The 21,201-nt window shown below is 35.9% G+C and overlaps 1 protein-coding gene across 2 annotated transcripts in view; it reads right to left on the bottom strand.

The window, feature by feature from the left end:
- Positions 1-21,201, bottom strand: part of CCSER1 (coiled-coil serine rich protein 1) — a 794,335-nt gene that overhangs the window by 8,832 nt on the left and 764,302 nt on the right. Inside the window, exon 9 of one of the 2 annotated variants that reach the window (XM_075201724.1) lies at positions 15,751-15,840. In XM_075201724.1, coding sequence (XP_075057825.1) covers positions 15,751-15,840 — 90 coding nt within the window. The remainder of the gene's footprint in view (positions 1-15,750; positions 15,841-21,201) is intronic. The other variant, XM_075201734.1, reaches the window with a different exon arrangement.

The following is a 21,201-nucleotide window of genomic DNA, read 5'->3' on the forward strand; positions in this document are numbered from 1 at the left end:
TCATTCTCGATATAACTGTTTTATCATATAGCAACTATAGTAATAATAACCAATGGTAGTGAGGATTTATTAGTAGGCGAGCCATTGTTTTTATTTATTTTTTATACTATAGTTACCATATATTATTATCTTTCTGTTATTCTTTCTTTTTGATTGTTATATTATCCACTTTTATACAGGGCACTGTTTGTACTCTAGCTTAATTGATATTTTAAATGTGGAACTCTAGACACAGTTGAAAATTCATTAAAGAGGATTTGGTGGGGGGTTTTTCAAATTACTTCAATTCTTGAAATTACAGCATCTGAATAATTGGAATAATGCTTAGTGCCAAGGCACAACGTTACTAAATTAAAAGACTGTAAGTAACATATTAATTGCTTTAAAGAAATTAGTCTTTTAAACAAAGGCATATTTTGTTTTTTCCTTAATAGTGTCTAACAGAACATTTTGAATGGAACAGATTTTTTAAAATGCAACAAGCTATGATGATTAACTTTATTTGTATTATGCAATTCTGTGGCACTTTACAGAAATGCATTTTAGTTGCAGTTTAAGGCTTGGCCCTATAAAGAACACACAGCCTTATACACATAGGGGATCCTTTAGAGTTGGACGCAAGTACCGCTTTTAAGTGTAAAATATGCTTTTTTACTGTGCAAGGAAAATGCATATACCTATGTCCATAATATACTTTTTGCGATTCTTAGATTTGCTCCTTCTTATGACTGAAGAGGCAAGTGGTGGTGGGATGGGGCAGGTAAATATAGAACAACTACAGCATATGTGTGTTCACAAGCTTGGGCTCTACGTAGAGACAGCCAAAGATAAAGCTGTCAGAAGGTGTATTTGTTGCCGATGCTCTACCCCATGAGCAAAGAGCCCGCAGGTGGCTTGCTATGGACATGGCCCTTCTCCTGACTACTAGTGGGACTAGGCTGCACTATTTCTCTGCTAGAGATGCATCTTTGTTCAAAAGTTATTATTGTTCGATAACAAGCAATACACATTTTTTCATAGATAATTTCACCAATTTGTAGCACTGTCGTTTTGTTGCTGATATTTAAAAGTACGGTACTTCCAATGGCAACAATATGGCAGGTCCAACTCATAGTAATAAATAAAATTAGAAAGAGAATTAATGTTCTGTCTACATAGTATCTTATATACAGTTTTGAACATTTACTTAGAATAAATTTAGGGGCATATTCAATTGTCGTCGGAAACGCAGAAAATCTTGCGCTCCGCACACTATTACCGTTATTATGGTAATAGTGTGCAGAAAAACCGGTATTACGGTAGTTTTCTTGCTGTATTTCAGCTCGCAGCTCCCTGAGCCGCGAGCTGAAATCCAGCTAACTAATACCGTACTAACGGTAGTAGTTTTAACGCCACGGAAACCCGCGACAATGGAATATGCCCCTAAGAATCAATGCAAAGTATTTTAAGTAGATCTATTGATTTATCTGTTTACACAACTCACATGAAAATAATAAAAAACAAAATTTTGCTTGTAACTGAATAGAATCCTAACATAAATTTAGCACAGAGCAATATGTTTATGTGAGCAACTCCAAACATATAATATTAGACTTCAATATTGATTCCCTTAAAGGGTGCTGCAACTTGAAGTTTCTTGGTATTTTCCAGGTTTAAAGCTTTATTGAGACACAAGTTGTCAATGTACCCTTAAGAGGCATAGTGCCTGTAATTGGCAAAATATATATATATGCCCTCTTGATATTTTTCATTGCTGTTTGGTCAACCAATTTCCTGCTAACCTGTACTAGTAATTGGAGTCAGACTTAATGCCTGCTCCTCTCAAAACTAAATCTTTAACTTTGCTGTCAAGACTGTAATGTACAACATATAATCATCTATGTATTGACATTCTCACTTTATTATTAATAAAGCTCCATGTCAACATAGTAGTTCTATGGCCAAGTTGTAAAGGTACTCAAATGTCCTGCACAACCTAGAGGCAAAATCTGTGTTATAAAACATGACATTTATTTAATAATGGCTTACTCAACATTTAACCGATTATTGCCATTTTATAATTATAAAATAATTTTTATTTTTTGCTACAGAGCAAAAAAAAATCAACATAAATAATCTTAATAAAATTGTTAACATAGTCATAAAAAATACAATATTTTCCATGACCAAACAAATTTTATTATAGCAAAATGTCCCCACATAGTAGAAGTACTGTGCCTGGCCAGGAATGATATCTTTGGTCAGAAATTTTTAGCAATGCGATTAACATTCCTTGAGAAATAAGTCTTCCCAAATGCTTAATTGTTTTACAATATTAAGTCATAACCAATAGTACAAGGATTGCCCCCAGCCATTCCAGAATTCATACCATGCTGGGTTTTACATTACATACACATTAATATAAAGCTATATCTAATCACCATTTAAGTAATTGGTTTGCACTCAAAATGCTGATAGCTTTTCTCAAAAGGTAAACCAATCAATGATTTTGCTTCCAGGCAAATGTTACAGCAGACATAATTTTAATTAAAAATCTCCTCCAAAAATATAACATACAGGAAAATATTACTGTATTTGCGAGGTTGTTTAAACAATATAGCATTTTGAACAATTTTGTTTCAGAAGTTGTTTGTTCAATTAACAAGGGATGCCGTATGTAAAAAAAATAACCAACAGACACTTAAGAACTTATCAAACTGCAACCTAAAATATAGGTTTAAAAATATGACACAAATAAACCAATAAATCTAATTTAAGATAATATACATGATAATAATTCTGCATATTTGATGAATAAAATCAGTCTGGATGGCTTATGGCAGCAATTGAAAATTATGTTACAGCTGATTTTTATTATTGAAATATTCATTAGTGAAATTTTTTTTAAGAAATATTTACCAGTGGAAAAAATACTCTATTTAAATAATAAAGCATTTTTTCCATTCATTATCTCCTGCTATCACCATGGATTATTGTAACCAACATGACTGTATGCTTATCAGTAGGTGTAACATACATAACACCCACCTCTAAGCACTGCTCTATCATTCTAACAATTAAACTGGCATGCATAGAGTATTGAGATCAGGAGGTATCGGAATGCACGTGTTCCATTCCACTTTCAGGGGACACATAAAAGATGCAAAAACTCCTCTTTGATCCCAATTAATAAACTGAAGTCATGATGTCTAGCTTATTTTGACCCAGTCTTTGTCTGCCGATGTTATAATTTTATGCTAGATATGGTTCATGATCCTTGATTGTTTGACTTTGCTTTCCTCTTCCATTTGTCAATACAGTTACCTTGAGCCATAAACACCAATAATTCCATGAAGTATTCCTGAGGGTATTGGATTAATAGTGAGTATATCAAGGTCTAAAGAGAAACGGGATGCTATATGTGAAGAGCATATGTGGCATAGTTATTTGTATTTACAGAAAGGGCTCTGTGTAGGCTGTTAATAAACAATGTGAACATATGCTTACAACAACAATGGACAACAAGGAGACGGGAAAGTCTAATTACTCTCTCCATGTTCCTCATCTGTTTTGCTATACATCGTAAATGCAAGGTCCCGCATTTCACCATATGAGCACTATGAGCATCTACCATATCTCCCATCATCATCATCACCATTTATTTATATAGCACCACTAATTCCGCAGAGCTGTACAGAGAACTCACTCACATCAGTCCCTGCCCCATTGGGGCTTACAGTCTAAATGCCCTAACACACACACACACACACACACAAAATAGGGTCAATTTGTTAGCAGTCAATTAACTTACCAGTATGTTTTTGGAGTGTGGGAGGAAACCGGAGGGTACATTTACCATTAGAGATAAGTTCTACCCATATATTACAAGAATAACATTGAACATTTAGAAACGTAATCGTTAGTTTAACAAACAAAATTGACATTATTTTAGATTTGGCACACAACATCAGAAGATATTCACTGTGTATAAACACATGAATGTGTGTCTATAATCAATGTGTGTATATAATACAAATAATCATGCTTTTTCCAACTCATTTCTATTTTTATTTACTTACCTTTTCTAATTGTCTTTTTAAAACACTGCAGAATTGATTTTAAAGAAAGACTCATAAACCGATTAACTTATACAAATACTCTTGAATACATAAAAATCTAATTTTAATTTGGAGAAATTGAGCAAATAATTTAAATGTAAGTGGGTTGTTGACTTTTGACAATAAAATAAATACTTTTCCAAAGACACAACTGTTCAATCTTGTCTATTTATACAAATAAAAATCCAATATACAGTAAATCGATATAACCTGAAGGGATACACTCTAAAGTATTTCCCCTAATCAGGTCAATCTAAAGTGGCTATACCACTATGCAATGCCATCCACATAATAAAATGTTATTTGAAAATATGAAAGTAAAATATTTTAAAAGACAATCATATATCAAACTTACAATGATTGTGCCAAATAATCAACTTGGAAGATAAACTCAGTTATCTACAATTAAAGAACCATAAAATGGCATTAATATTGCAGAGTCGCATTTAAAGTAAAATAAGTCCATAGATAAAATCATGTTTGGGTGGAAATGAGGTGCTAAATTAAGCAATAATAGATTAAAGAGATTGCAAAGAGAGTACTACTAATCTGTCAGCAAATAGGGTGTCTCAGATGTATCACCAGTAATGGAAAGACAAATTCCATATAACTCTTGGTAAATTACTAGTTTTCCTCTATGGGTTTATATCTCAGCTGTTAATTGAGTTAGTCAGTTTATCGGTATAACCTAATTCCTTAAGGAGAACCTTCATTTTCTGTGCTACCTTTATATATGTTCCCCTGATCACTGTATGGTCATGCGTTTACTACAAATTTACTTTTTCAGCACTTGGTCTAATAGGCTATTAAAACTATTAGAGGTTATGAGAATCTAGGGCTGAAATTGGTCAATCTTATTAAGCTTGCTGCACAATACTGTAAAAATGCTTAAATTTTAATGCTCAGCTTGGGACAGCAATGCATATATGCAATATGAGCAGCTCTGAACTTGCTTCTACTAAAACCAGATCAAAGAGAGATGTTTGAGGACTCCCAATTCAGCTTTGACCAGAACCTCTCTCAGATATTCCGAAAAGATTGGGAGGCTTAAATGAATCACTTGCTGGTTATCTAACTTAAATCTAAGTGGGTCCTTAACAACAAATTTATATATATATTCCGCTATTGGGCAGGTCAAGTGGGTCCACTTCTCACCCCCTGGCATTGGAGCCATAACTAGTTTATCTATTTAAATAGATCCACATAGTGTTGATATCAGCATTCTTAAACCTGTATACCTCTCTCCACAGCCACAGATCAACGACATCAAAGGCTATACAGTGTGTACCCTACAGAAAAGGAAAAAAACCCACAAAAAATCCAAACCTGTAATAAAGTACACATATATTATATTGTTATATATGTTAGAAGTCATAAAATAATTTGGCTAACAAGCATCCACATTGTTTAGAGGAAAGTCTATAAACCATATATTTTAAAAAGTGGCTCCATAGCATTGTTTTTATAAAATGATGAGCTAGTTATTGAGATGATGATTGGTGCAATGTTAACAAAAGTGTGTTTATTGTAATAGGGAGCTGGGGCAGATGTATTCAATATAGATGTCTACGGAACATCAGTGAGGATGGCTTGTGATATCATTTAAAAGAATAACGCAGAGTTATTGTTACTGTTTTCTCTCCAAGATATTTACAGAAATGTATTTTACACAATAGCAGAGACAGCACTGTGTAGCAGAAAAAAGATAAATTGATTTATTTGTCATATCTATATTGAAGTGTCTTCTAAAGAGTCAGCCATTAGTCATACCTTGATACGTTTGTAGGGTGGCAGTAGTGTAGTGTGAAATTAGCCACAGTGAAGTACATTCCTTATACAGACAATCTTTCTAATACACATTTAGCTACACACACACACACACACACACACACACACACACACACATACACACACACCTACTTTATGAATTCCAACTCTCATGTGTTCAGGCTGAACTCTCAGAGCAGCTTTGCTTCACTCATCCCTATATGTGGAGGACTCCCCAATAGGTCCCACTAGGCCTTTAGTGGAGTAGTAGTAGTAGTAGTATGAAACCGTCATAAAAGGTGATTGGCTAATAGGCGTACAGAACATGCTTTGCCACTGTCCCTCACAGACCCCGTGAAAGACTCAAGATCCACTAGGTGTCTTCTATTAATATAGACTGGTAAAAGAGAGAGAAATTATATAGAAAGTGTAAAATTCAATACTTAGTTAAGAGACAAATCTCCTGGATATTAATCACAAGGTTCATTTCTTTGGGGTCTAGACAAGAGGGATGCCTCTTCATTACAGTATTATAGGGCCAAAGAGTATTAGCTATTTTGATTTATATTTAATTGGGTGAATGACTCTGGTAATACTCCTTACTTAAAGGAATAAATAAGTTGTACAAGCACAGGACAGTGCTAGGTGCAGTATTAAATCACAAGCTTTACTCCATTGGTAAAAAATCTCACAGACCGCTATTCTTAAGTAATGTTTTAGGGATAAAAGTTTATCATAAATGGACTGTTGAACATCCCTACTATATAGCTGTCAAAATAGAGGAGTGTATTTATCATTGGGAGATAACCCCTTAGGGCTTCTCTCAATACATCAAGGGCTTACTAACGGTGAAGACTATCACCAGGTTTTCCATAGCAAATGCATGGGGAAGCCTATATACAATGGACAGCAGCGGTACAAGTACCACCTCAGATCTCTTATTGGTGATAACAGGGGATAATTGGGTAGAAATGTTTTGTTTGCTTATTTAAATAAAAGATTTTTGACCACCAGAGTCCCAGGGAATTATTTATTTATTACAATTTTTTAAATTTTTACTTTTTGTTATATATTTTTTTAAGTCCAGGCTTCTAGTTCAACTGCGCATGTGTGAACTGGCAATTTCGGCTCCCATATAAACAGAGGCACTCTGGCCTGGGTGAAGCTGTAAAAGTACTCTTACCACTGCTAGCCGCTATCACCAGGGACATCTGTCAAATAATATGTATGTTGTGGATAGGTGTTCAGAATAAGGATAAACGGAGTTAGCATATAAAGGTTGTTTTATAGGTATAACCAACGTATGCCATTGCTGTAAGCTTGCCTGATGAGGGTTGCAGGGTGGACCTGATGCCGTGGCTTCTTGGGCCCCCATTTTACTAGCAGGGGTGCACACTGAAGCTGGGGATGTGAGCCGGCTCCTTCTCCCTGGCCAATGGGAAGCTGCTGGATGGCTCTAGGAAGTTCTGCTATAGACATGCGCAGTCAACTGGCAAAAATAATTTTTTTAATCCTGTTATGCAGAGGACAGCTGAGGCTGGTTCCATTGTTTACTGTGTATACAAGTCACATCCTACCTTGCGGGACTGCTGCAGTGGTGGATTATATATTACTGCCCAGAGCAGTACAGGCCGTATGATGTTATCTGCCACAGGTGCAACCCCCCAAGGCAGGCCCAGATTCTTTGCATCTACTTGTTTTATGTTAAGAATTATATTACTTGTAATATTATATTATATGTTTACAGTATATAAATATTTTTAAAATATAGCATTTACCACTTCAACCAAAATTTGATCACAACCAACTTACTCTACATGTGTGTTCATTAGCTTGAGGGTCTATAATGGCAGTGGTTTGTGGATGTGGATACTACATCCATGATTAATCTCACTAGTGCAAAATATATCAGGCCATAAGGATTTTGTGTAGTGCGGTGTCGGTCAATGGCAAAACGTTTAAGATTTTATTTGTCACACAGGACCTGCTGAGTGTCCGTATACAAGGACGTCATTCATTCATTAAGTTTGCTATTGCAGACATGGGGAAAGCAATCTTTTGTCAGCCACTGAACAGCACAGGATCAGAGCGGAGCGCTCATTACTCTAACTTTGCACTGTATATTACTTGCCATACGCCTTCACATAGGAACACAGGGAGATAAGTGTCTCCCCACCAAAATTCACCTCCAGATTTAGGGCACTATTGATGGCATAGAAATTATGTTTAGTCTAACTAGTGAACATGTACAGACACAATACATCTGTGCAACATATTTATCAAATAGCAGTACATTTACATAAAACATTTTCACATACATACGTACCACAAATAATGAGCCTGGAAAAATATTGAATATCAGTATGCTTTCAGTACAATGGTCAGTAAAAAATATTTTCCAATGTGTGTAAACCCAACTCTTCTCTCTCTATACAGTTACCAGTGTGCCAGGATCCAGAGCCATAGAAAGACACCAAACAGTGAACTTACAGGCTTTTAATGACAATACACCTTATAGTAGTGCATACTTGTAAACTTGCAAACCAATTCTAGCGACAAGGCATAATTATAGCTTAGCAGCATATTTGGGTAAGGGACCAGGAGATGATAAGTTCCACTATGTGCTCCCTGACTGTGAAGCCAAGCACCATCACTGGCTAATTTGGCTATACTATATTCTAACACAGAATAGTTAGCTTCATTATATAAAATCACGGTGAACCATTTGTGATTTCATTGGCTGGAAGTCCCACAATTTCATTGAATGACACGGTAGGACTTCCTCTGTATTGGCTCTCCACAAAAGCAGAGAGATTTCATCTATGCAAATGTGATACAAACTTGTACATTTATACTTATATATAAGTATATATGGAGATTGGGTGAAATATTGTGATAAGACTTGCAGTTGTGGAAGTGAGGTTGGGCACATTAATGTATATAATTCCCATGGTTTATGTAAATGTGCTTTTAAGGTGTGTCACAGAGTTGTGTTTGGTAGGAATGGGACTGGTGTACACGATGGACACAGGATAGTATATGTTGTGTATATGACAGTGGCATGTATGATGCTGGGAATTATGATGTATATGGAGGACATGGGGTTGGTGGACAGGAGGATGTTATGTTAGACACAGGGCTGTGTATGGTAGGAATGGGACTGGTGTACATGATGATGTTATGCTGGACACAGGGTAGGTTATGGTGTGTATATGACAGTGGCATGTATGAGGCTGCTGTGCTGGGTAACTGCTGATGAATAGGAGGATGTTATGCTAGACACAGGGCTGTGTTTAGTGGTCATAGGTTTGGAGCGAAGCTATTATGATGGGCATGAGGTTATGGATGGTGGACATGAGACTGATGGACATGAGATATTAGGCTAGATGCAACACTGTGGTGTTGAAGCCATTTCCCTGAGCATAGGGCATTGAATGGTGTGTGCTAGGGTCTTCAGCAAAGGGATGTATTTGGTAGATAACTGGCTGGATGTCAGTCATTTACAACCATTAATAAAGGGTTTTCTTTATTTAGTATATTTTTGTCAAAGCATTCAACATTTATATTTTGGAACAAAACAGCTTTAGTACACTGTTCAATAATGCCTAATATAAAAACAAACATCAAAACATCCTTTGATTATGTATAGCATACACATAATATACATATATATGTAAAAACTTCCTGCTAGTCCTGTCTAATCTCAGCTGAACTCCAATCCCTTCCCTACCATGTTAAGCAGAAACTATGTTTTTTCATTATTGTACTTATTACTTTATGAAAGAATCTTTCGTTCTATTTTTAATCCTATGACAACTTTGTGTAAATCCAAACTGTTTGCAAATGCCGCCTGCGAATATGTTTTATCTGTGTTGTGGACAGAAAAGGAAACATGAATGCTACAACAAATCCAAGTGACACTGCATTAGACCTAACATTGCCTTTGTATATGTTCTGACAGGCTATTGCTGCAAAATTTATCACGCATACAGAAGTAAATGAACAGAATAGATTCAATAAGACTGACTAGAGAGCAATCAAGTTAAAATAACATCCCACAGATATGCTCTTGAGTATGTCAAGACATTTTATCATTTCTGGCCACATAAAGCTCTGCTGGATATTAACAGATGTAAGGAACATTTGCCACTGGGAATTCCAAGACTCCTTTCAAATATAATGCTCCAAACAAAGACTGATATATAAGAAACAACATCAATGGCAAATCATGGGACAAAACTCATATTCTTACATGCCCTATGGTTATATGAAAATACACAGGGATCTATCAAGTGTGATAATAGGCATATTCAGTTGTGAAGCTTTTTAGAGAATGGACACATATTTGAAAAAGTTACAGAATACGGCAGATGCTTTAGCTATTGTTGAAAACTTGTTAATTAGCAGCATTCCATAATAAATTGTACAATTTCATTGTGAGGCTTAAAGTTGCCAATATGCTATCTAATAAAAAACAGCTTCCTCTTTAGCCTGCAAATATTAGCAAATGGTAAGGTTGTACCCCCAAAACCTAAAAATAAAATGTATTTGCTCAATTGTGCTTACTGCAATAATGTCATATGCTAGACAATTTTATCTCTACAGGGTCTATGAGTTTAGGGTGTTGTATCTCCCACCTATTTGCTGCTCTCTTCTCTGTCAACGCTGTCAGCATTGTCCTGATGTTGCATACCTTTGTCTTTCTCCAAGGATACTCCCCAAATCAGGGAAAATATTTTTATATACAATTATCCCTTAATATTCATAATAAGCAAATGCACAGGGAAAGCAAAACTCCAGCACAAATATCAGTCATGTAAGACACATTAAAGACAACATGTTTTATTTCTTTTGCAGGGCCACATGATCTGCTATGGGTATAGTTACATTTGTGGTCTAATAATTCTGCTCCATGAGGTGGTTATTGGCATGACATGCACAAACTGACACAAACATCTGTACTAAAATGTACATTGTAAAAGACAACTATTTTGAATCACTATTAAATTTACCAGCAAGGTAGAAGCCAGTACAGTGCAATTTTGTAACAAGAACATTTGCATTTTTGTCATTATTTCTATACATGTCTAGCAAGGTCTTATCTGTGTGAAGTATTTATGTTCTCCCTGTGTTTGTGTGGGTTTCCTCAGGATTCCTCCCACACTCCAAAAACATACTGGTAGGTTAATTGGCTGCTATCAAAATTTGACCCTAGTCTCTCTCTCTCTCTGTCAGTGTGTGTATGTTAGGAAATTTAGAAATAGTATAAACGTGAGCACTCAATGGTGTTTATTATGTACCAATGTATCATTTGTATTTTATAACTTTATTTACATGTAATTGATGTGGCCGGCACACATGGTTGTTTATATTATTTTATTTATTAAATGTACGATTTTATCTGCACACATTGCATTTATATGATCAATTTTCATAATCCAGGTAATAAGTTTCCCGCTGTTCACAGTTAACATACATCTAGGATAGATTTAATCTATCTAATCAACCTATTTATCCAATTTATTAAACCCTAATATTGACAATTGTCACCGAAAAGGAGCAATTGAGCGCTCACGTTTATACTATTTCCACTGAACAGGGAAGGGATTCCCCTTTTAGTGAGCAGCTCTTGCTACCTCTAAGAGTAGAGCGCTATCTCCATATCTAAATATGTTAGGAAATTTAGACTGTTAGCTCCAATGGGGTAGGGACTGATGTGAGTGAGTTCTCTGTACAGTGCTGTGGAATCAGTGGCGCTATATAAATAAATGGTGATGATGATGATACATGCTACTGCTTTCAAAGAATGCTGTATGTGACAACTGCCTAATAAAAGTAATCACATACCCTAGGCTTTTTCTAATTGGTGAAATATTATAATGTATAGAATGAGGGTTAATATGATGAAGGGCTTAATGTCTGGTGCAGTGCTTTGTCTTTACAATTTTTTATGACTCTGAGATTTATGGTTAAACTTTCCATGAAGCAGTGGTTATATATTTTTTTTAATGTTGGCAGTTTTATTAATATTTATATATTTATTCAGTAGGCGAAGTGGGCTGGTATACAGTGCTATGCCATACTCACGGGAAGTACTGCGTGAGCAATGCTGCTATCTGCTCTGTGAACCAGCAGTGCTGACTCAGAGCATGACATAGACTCACCTCAATAGGCAGTTCTATGGAGTATCAGCATGCTAGAATGAAAAAATTATTGAGAATGGGTATCTAAAAATTGGTGGATAAACATAATCAGTATATTATAAACACACAAAATTCCACAATGATAAAATGTGCACTGTATTAAAGGGTGGGGTACGTAATTCAGGTACTGTAAATGTCAGCACTTAACCTGCCGATATGAACATGTTGGCAGGGTAAATGCCGACAGTTCCACTGTGCTGACAGGTTCACAATGATGATAGTGTGATTGGCGACATTGACAATGTCGCTAATCACAATGCCGACATTAAAAGAGTAATGGAGGCGGGTCTGGCGGCTATACCCTGGACCCACCTCTATTACTCTTTAATGTCGGCATTGTGATTAGCAATATTGTCAATTCCAGTGCCAGACTTATGTATGGCACCACCGGTATTAAAATACAATCATTTGGGCCATACATTAGAACACCTAATTTTCTTTTTTAACAATTCAAGCACTTTAAATAATATTGTTTTGTATTTTAAATATTGTGATGTTTATTATTATGATAACTTTAATACATGCATCATAATCGCTTCATTAATTTTCCTCAAAATGACAACATGTATTACAGCTGTAGTTAAGAAACGCTGATAATCACTGTGTATGTTGTTTGTGTTTAGACTCTTAATAATTAGAAGTAACATTGAGCATAAGCTATGCTATAATGTGCCATTGCAGTATTGAACATTATAATCAGCCATGTATATCAATTCATTTTAAAAAAAGGACTGATATTTGAAGCATTTAAAAATCAGCTACTCTGTTAATCATTACACTTGTATACGTCAGATGCACACTATAAAATTAATTTAATAATAGGTCTTGAGTCCAGTGAATTCACAATGCTGCAGATTATAATTAATGTTTATGCACACAAAGTTCTAAATCAGTTTTGAACTGCAATGTGAATGTACTGCACTGAATGTGTATTCCCTACGTACATGACCAAAGAGATTAGTAAAGTTGTGTTAAACTGTGAATTCACACACCGAACTGGCTGTTTTGCAGAGGGGCAAAGTTCCAGCCATACATTTACACTTTTAATTTGCCTTTCAGAACAATGATCATATCACACTGTATTTGGAAACATGCCATCCGGTTGGGGTAGGACTGCGAATGCTTAGGGTCAAATTTCAATTATGAAACCTGCAAACTATTCTTCCAAGGGCCAAGCAAATATTCCAAACAACTGATATTGTCACTAACCTGTACATGAACATATACTTAGGTGCAACTGGACACTCATTTTAAAGTTTGAATAATTACTAGTATTTAGGAAGTTACTGTTACTCATACATATATGAGTAAAAATGATTAACACGGGTACAAAGATCAAAATGCAGGTGTTTTTAAATGCATGTACATTTTAAAAAAATAAGTTGATATCTTGTATACTGCACTCTAAAATCCAATTAAATAAACATCTTAATAGCTGTTGTTTAATTATTTGTATAATAGTGACATTCTGCTTGTGAACCATAAGGTTTTCAGTTTTGTATCACTATTTTGCTTATATTTGCATTATGCTTATTTTAGTTTTGTTATAAATACACTAAGGACTAAAAGTTTTCATTAATGTATAGTAAAAATTTGAACATTGTGCCACTCATTATTAGGTGAAAAAAACGTATAACATTAACATCCAAATTTGGTGGTCTTTGTATCTCTTTTGTATAAAGTGTCTTAATCCTGCCAGAAACCAGAAGTATTCATACAATTTCCATGTACTTGGAACGGTGGGCAAGTATTGGTTCTGCCTTTACAAAAAGCTACATTTTAAATCCCGCTGGTAATAAACGGCAACCCTACACGCTGGGTTTTGCCTTTAATAAAACTGCTATTTCAAATCCAAAATCTACCATTTAAAAAAAAACAAAAAAAAAACAGTGTTTGACAAATAAAGACCCAAGTGTTTTGATACATGGTGATCTTTTTGTGATTACTTTTCCATTAAGGAAACAATACAGAAAATATTGCTTTACTGTCATTGAGCTTCATTTGCTGTTGTATACTGTGGTCTGAGGTCTACTTCATTTGACACAAAAACCTGAGTGAATGGCACAGAATTGTTAATTTTCTATTACCACATAAATTCAAAGAGATGCATTCAACTGAATATCAATACAAGCTCTCTTTCCAAGTTACACATTTTATAATACATGATATGGGGTATGACATAGAGTACTTAGTCTATGGTGACTGCAGTTTAATACCTTAATTAAATTGTTAATGAGAGTGCAAATGATATTTGATTTTGAAATGGCTTACATTTTAATAATATACAACCTCCGTGTATTTGAACTTTAACTAATCCAAGATTAAAAGGGAATGGTTTGTAAAACAAGCAATTAGCTTTACACTGATATAAATCTCTATGTATGCCTGCAAATGACAAAGCAATATACTCCTTTGTATTATAGAGGAAGTGGCAATTTTAATTTTTATGTGGGACACATCGTCGCCTTTCACTCGGGAAATAGATATGTAGTATAACTTCTAGTAATTCTTAAGGCTAACATTACACCATGGGGCAGGGTGGCTTAGCGGTTAGCACTTCTGCCTCTCAGCACTTGGGTCATGAGTTCGATTCCTGTCTTATCTGTGTGGAGTTTGTATGTTCGCCCACACTCCAAAAACATACCAGTAGGTTAATTAAATTGACCCTAGTCTGTGTATGTTAGGGAATTTAGACTTTAAGCTCCAATGGGGCAGACTGATGTGAGTGAGTTCTCTGTACAGCGCTGCGGAATTAGTGGCACTATATATATATATATATATATATATATATATATATATATATACATTGATGATGATGACACTACCATTATATCATTTATACAAATCCAACAGACAAAATTAATTTTTTTTCACTTTGTTGCAACAATGTGTTCATATTGTAAAGTGGGTGGTCGCCCCTGTCACACAGCCCTAGTTACGACCCTGGTCTGTTGCACAGGCATTACGAAATCACAATATTAGCTATAGAACAGGTCTGGTCACATATCTTCAACAGGGCCTGTTTTGTATCTCCCAGTTGCACTGCAGCGTAAAGCACACTAAACAAAATGTCAAGCACACCAAAGAGTCAGATTTAATTAAGGGAGTCCTGATTTATTCAAATCACATATAAGGAAACAGCATTTTAGAAGAAAAACTTAAACTTAAACGTTTGAGTAAAGGAATTACTCTAAAGTATTAGCGTTTGATGTGACATTTACACTTTTGCACCGTGCAATTCTTCAGATTCTCTCTGTTTTAGTTTAGGACTTTCCCGAAAGCGGAAAGTAGAGGCGCACTTGGAAGTGTGCTAGGCGTACGATCTAGACTCACCATTGTAAAACCAAGAAACCAAGGGCTAGATTTACTAAGCTGCGGGTTTCAAAAAGTGGGGATGTTGCCTATAGCAACCAATCAGATTCTAGCTATCATTTTGTAGAAGGTACTAAATAAATGAAAGCTAGAATCTGATTGGTTTTTATAGGCAGCATCCCTACTTTTTCAAACCTGCAGCTTAGTAAATCTAGCCCCAAGTGTGCTTTGTAAATAAGAGCCTATGCTTTAGTTTTTACACTCACATCCATTAAACATATATTTTTCTTTATGTTCATCAATAAAACAATAACTATATAGTTTAGTAAAATAGCATTCAAGGACACATATTTTAAAATAGTGTTACTTATATTATTACTTACTTCATGGTTTACAAATTCTGTCTGGGTACATTTATCTTGCTTGGAGATATTTAATGACTGTAAGGTTTGAGCAGTTTTCTGTAAAAGAGGAAAACAACAGCATAAGGTCAGAAAGGACATTGCATATATCAATGTTGAACTGGTTTAGAATTACACTGTTTTCTATTAACCACATGCTGGAAAATGTACTTTCTTGTTTCCACATTATGAAAAGAACAAAAAGAATAGACATCTTTTTTAAATTCACACTTCTGTTCCCACTTCACTATGCATTGCCAGCTGTTACTCTTTAGAGCAACGGTGATGGAATTATGAAAGCTAAAGGTGACTATTTCAATTGCATATTCACATGCCCAGTTCTCTGTACACCTGCACAAATTCACAGTTTGTAACAGTCAGTGGTCGTGAATGAGGAAGATGTGTCAAAGCAGATCTTTCTTTTGTATGTAACAACACACCTTTTAAGATCAACTAGCGATGTAAAAACAAAGCAGAGAATAGATGCTGAAAGCTGTACTTCACCTAGAGTGTTAGAGTCTAATGCCAGGAAAATATGTGTGACAACTAAGTACAAATTCTGGTTGCTTTTCAATAACACACCTGTGTATTTACTTCTTTACCTCTAAAACTAACATATAAATATAAAGGCATAGTATATATATATATATATATATATATATATATACATATATATATATATATATACATATATATATATATATATATATATATATATATATATATATATATACGTATACAAACACACACACTTGTGTATATATGTATGTGTGAAGACGTTTGTTTGTTTGTTGGCGAATATCTTCCACAGTTCTCAAGGTAATGTTGCAAAATCTCGTTATTTAGTATCCAAAAAGTAGCCTAGTAGACCACATAGCGACAACGCCATAATGCAACAAATCTTGCTTTCTAACTAGCATTTTCAGTCAATTTACCACATAATGCAAATATGTAAAAACTGCTACACATTACAAATCATCCACAATGCCGGGTGACTCTGCTTGCTAGTGTGTGTGTGTGTGTGTGTGTGTGTGTATATATTATACACACACACACACACACAAATATATATATATACATACATATATATATATATATATATATATATATATACAGGAACCATAGTTGTTCACCAAACGAACAGACCAGCACCAGCAATAAGAAGAACACAACATTTAATAGAAAAAAATAGAAAGATACATCAGAGTAGTATGCCCCGCCCAATGATCATTTCAGCTAGGTTGCTTTCATCAGGGACAACCTAGCTGAAATGATCATTGGGCAGGGCATACTACTGTGATATTTTTTTCTATTAAATGTTGTATTCTTCTTATTGCTGGTGCTGGTCTGTTAGTTTGTTGAACAACTATGGATACTGTTTTTTGAATTATGAACCATGCACAGCTTTTTAAGCTTTGATTTACTTATTGTGAATTGAGTGCATCCTCATATATATATATATATATATATATATATATATATATATATGTTGGCAGATGTAAGAATGAGTATAGAACTGTAAGTTTAATAGACTAAATTGAGGATAGTTTGTGTGTAGTGTGTGATTGTTTGTCTTTGTGTGCAGTTGGCTATGATGGGAAGCTGTAATGAAGTTTTGATTAAATATTTATAGTTTGTATATGCTATGATTGACATTATAGGCATTTGTCTTTGTGATTGTATGTGGAACCTTACCTGATAATGCTGGGAATAGTGAGTGATATTGTTGTATAATGTGATTGATACTGTGTCTAAATTGAGTTGATAAATAAAATTGTTTGCATTTTGTAGGCCATGTGCTCTGTGAGAATGCAGTGAAAAACTAATACTAAGAAGGAGGTGTATGGTGGATTGTTTGTGATACATATGGAGTTTGCTGTGCAAACAATAGAATTTGTGTTTGGTACATTATAGATGATAAATACTGAGGATGAATGTGAGTAATATGGGATATAAATGGTATTTGAGTTTTATAGTTTAGCTAGTGATGAAGAAATAAAGTTCATGGGATGAAAGGCATGATGGCTGACAATGTCCCCTGCGGTTTGTTAATAGACATGAGGTTATATGGAGTTTATGATGTGAAATGCTGGAGTTTAAAGTGTGAGAATATATGGTTTTGGTCCATGCATAATGAATGTGAATATTCTAGGATATAAATGGTATTGTAGGTTTATAGTGCTGTGGAACACATGGAAATATTATGTAGTGTTGGAATTTGTATTAGCATTCTTCGTCTTGTCTTGAGGTAGACAAAATGGATGCTTGAAGCTTGAAAAAGTCCGCCTGGACGGACGAAACGCGTCGCTGCCTGTCATTTTTCCTACCTACGGAATACCCACTATTGAGTATTAGCTCTGCTGAGCCTCATCTACTGGGAAGACATTTGATACAACTTGATATATTGTCTTCAGAGGCTCTCACGTACATCGTGTCCTTAAGAGGAATATATCCACAATCAACTGTGTTTCAATCCGGACGGATTTAGGTGGTGCGCACCACAGAAGACACATCGTGGAGTCTCCACTCATCTGAACCGCTTGTGTGGTGGGACGGGAACTTGGATCTATATTTCCCTTCACGGGTAAGATCTGGATGTTTCATTTATATACTAGCCTGACTCATATATTGGCACAATGAACACCACCAACAGCGGATTGCTCCACTATTAATGCATTTCAGCTACTACTACGGAGCTTTATATTTGAACATACCGCTTTACTTGTGGGCACTCGTCATCTTATCTCATAGCCAGTATCTGGCGAAACCAAGTTGCTTCATTAATATCTGTATACAGAGCTCTTACTCTCATGGTCATTTGGACAATCCGCTATACATTAGCCTCTGGCTCTTTGTTGAGATATTTTTTACATCCTCAATATAGATTCATATTAGTTATAGATACATGAGTAATTTGGGAATCTATTTGTTGTTACAATATATTATATAATTTTATTATTTTTTATATATTATGTATTATCTACTGCTGGAGTAAACATATATATATATATATTTACCCATTGAGCCAATTTGTTTGCTTACTTCCATATATTAGTATTTTCAATGGAACATCTTATGCGCAATCTGCTTTTTGGTTGATATGATGGCTGACAATGTCCCATGCGGTTTGTTAATAGACATGAGGTTTTATGGAGTTTATGATGTGAAATGCTGGAGTTTAAAGTGTGAGAATATATGGTTTTGGTCCATGCATAATGAATGTGAATATTCTAGGATATAAATGGTATTGTAGGTTTATAGTGCTGTGGAACACATGGAAATATTATGTAGTGTTGGAATTTGTATTAGCATTCTTCGTCTTGTCTTGAGGTAGACAAAATGGATGACAGCCTATGTTTGCCTTCCCCACAGCACTGCAAATGTTAATATGATTTATGTCTCAGTATCTTATGAGCTCTGAAGTCAATAACATGTGTATAGAGAATTTGAAACTAAATGCATATAATTTACTGCCAGCAATCATTCTATTCATTGGTGTTTGTGCATCACTTAATATGCATTACACCTGTGTTATCTTTATCATGCATGCAGGGGCTTTTGTTTCCCTACACTAACCCATATACCCTGGGATGAATGAGACTGAGCTATAGCTCAGTGCAGGGGCGGATTGGCCATAGACCTTACCGGGAAGTTTCCGGGTAGGCCAATGGCCTAACGTGGCCACATTGGTGTTCAGTGGGCAGCAACAGGCAGCCAATCGCTACCTATACTAAGGGGGGCTGCCTATACTATACTATGGGCGAGCTGCCTATACTATACTATAGGGGGCTGCCTATACTATACTAAGGGGAGCTACCTATACTATACTATAGGGCGGCTGCCTATACTATACTAAGGGGGAGCTGCCTATACTATACTAAGGGGCAGGGGCGGGCTGGGCCGGGGGGCAGGGGCTCAGCGGCCCCCCGGGCCACTCAGAATCACGGCTGTTAGGGCCGCCCGCTGCCCGGAATAATATCAATGTGATGCGGCCGCATCACGTGTCATGTGATGCGGCCGCCTGTGCTGCGTGTGCCCCCCGGGCTGACGTCCGTCAGCCCACGCCTGCTAAGGGGGGATACCTAGGGGGGTCTGCCTATACTATACTAAGGGGGGGCTACCTATACTATATTAAGGGGGAGCTACGTATACTATACTAAAGGGGGGGCTACCTATACTATACCAAGGGGGGCTGCCTATACTATACTAAAGGGGACTGCCTATGCTATACTAAGGGGGGGCTGCCCATACTATACTATACTAAGTGGGGCTGTCTATATTATACTATAGTAAGGGGGGCAACCTACACTAAACTATAGGAAGTGTGAAGGACAGGGGGGCTACTATAATTTATGAAGGAAAGGGGGGTATGTCGCTATAATGTGTGATATAAGGGAAGGAAGGGGGGCTGTCTTAATAACACATCAGTGGAAGGTAGGCTATTAATTTAATGGGGGCTAATTATTTAATGTGTGCTATTTTATTCGTGGTTGTGATGGTGGAGCAATTTATTTTATTTGTGGGCTATTTCATTAAATAGTGGGGTCTATTAAATTAAGGTGGGGTGGCGGGACCTTTAATTCAAAGCTGGTGTGATATGGGGCTATCAATTTAATGTGGGGCTGAGTTTGGGGTAGAGTGTTATTTACTAAATGTGAATATGAATTATTTAATGCCGGGGATGGTTGTGGGAAATCATAATATTAATAGTAAATGCTATTCATTTTTTGCTGGGGTTGATTGGAGGGAAATAAGTCTATTTATTAAATGTGTATACTATTAATTTATTGTCAGGGCTGGTTGAAATGAAATAGATCTATTTATCAAATGTGAGTACTATTATTTTAATGTTGGGGCTAGAGGGAGGCCTAATTATTTAATGTGAATGCTATTGATTTAATGCTGGGGCTGGTTGGCATTTTCTAATTTTCATGTACCCATTATTTTTTCCAAATAGGGCCTCCAGCATTCCAGTATCCAGACAAGCAGCAACTGATCTAAAAAAACCAGCAGCCACAGTTTGTGTAAGTTACAAGAACAGATAGGAAAGAGCAGGACAGATTGCCAACTGTCCTGAATCTTATGGGGCAGTCCTGAATTTGGGTGACTGTCTCGCTTAGTCAGGATTTGGTCAGACAGCAAAGACAGTTGTGAGATATGTCCTGCTTCACACTGTACTGCTCGTGAAGGCAGAGCTGCGTGTATCTAACATTAGTACACACAGTTTTGCCTGTGTATTTGTCTAAAACGTATCTAAAATTATACCCCCCTCTGTCTTAAGTGCCCCAGCCCCCCAACCAGAGCCTTATTCCAGTTCTGGTGATACTTTAGTGGTTCTTGCATTGATTCCATTGTCTCTTTCTACCTTGCACTGGTCCCATTCTCAGATCACTTTCTTGAAAATATGGCCAGCCCCCCATT

This window comes from Mixophyes fleayi, chromosome 1, assembly GCF_038048845.1.
Source record: "Mixophyes fleayi isolate aMixFle1 chromosome 1, aMixFle1.hap1, whole genome shotgun sequence".
NCBI lineage: Eukaryota > Metazoa > Chordata > Amphibia > Anura > Limnodynastidae > Mixophyes > Mixophyes fleayi.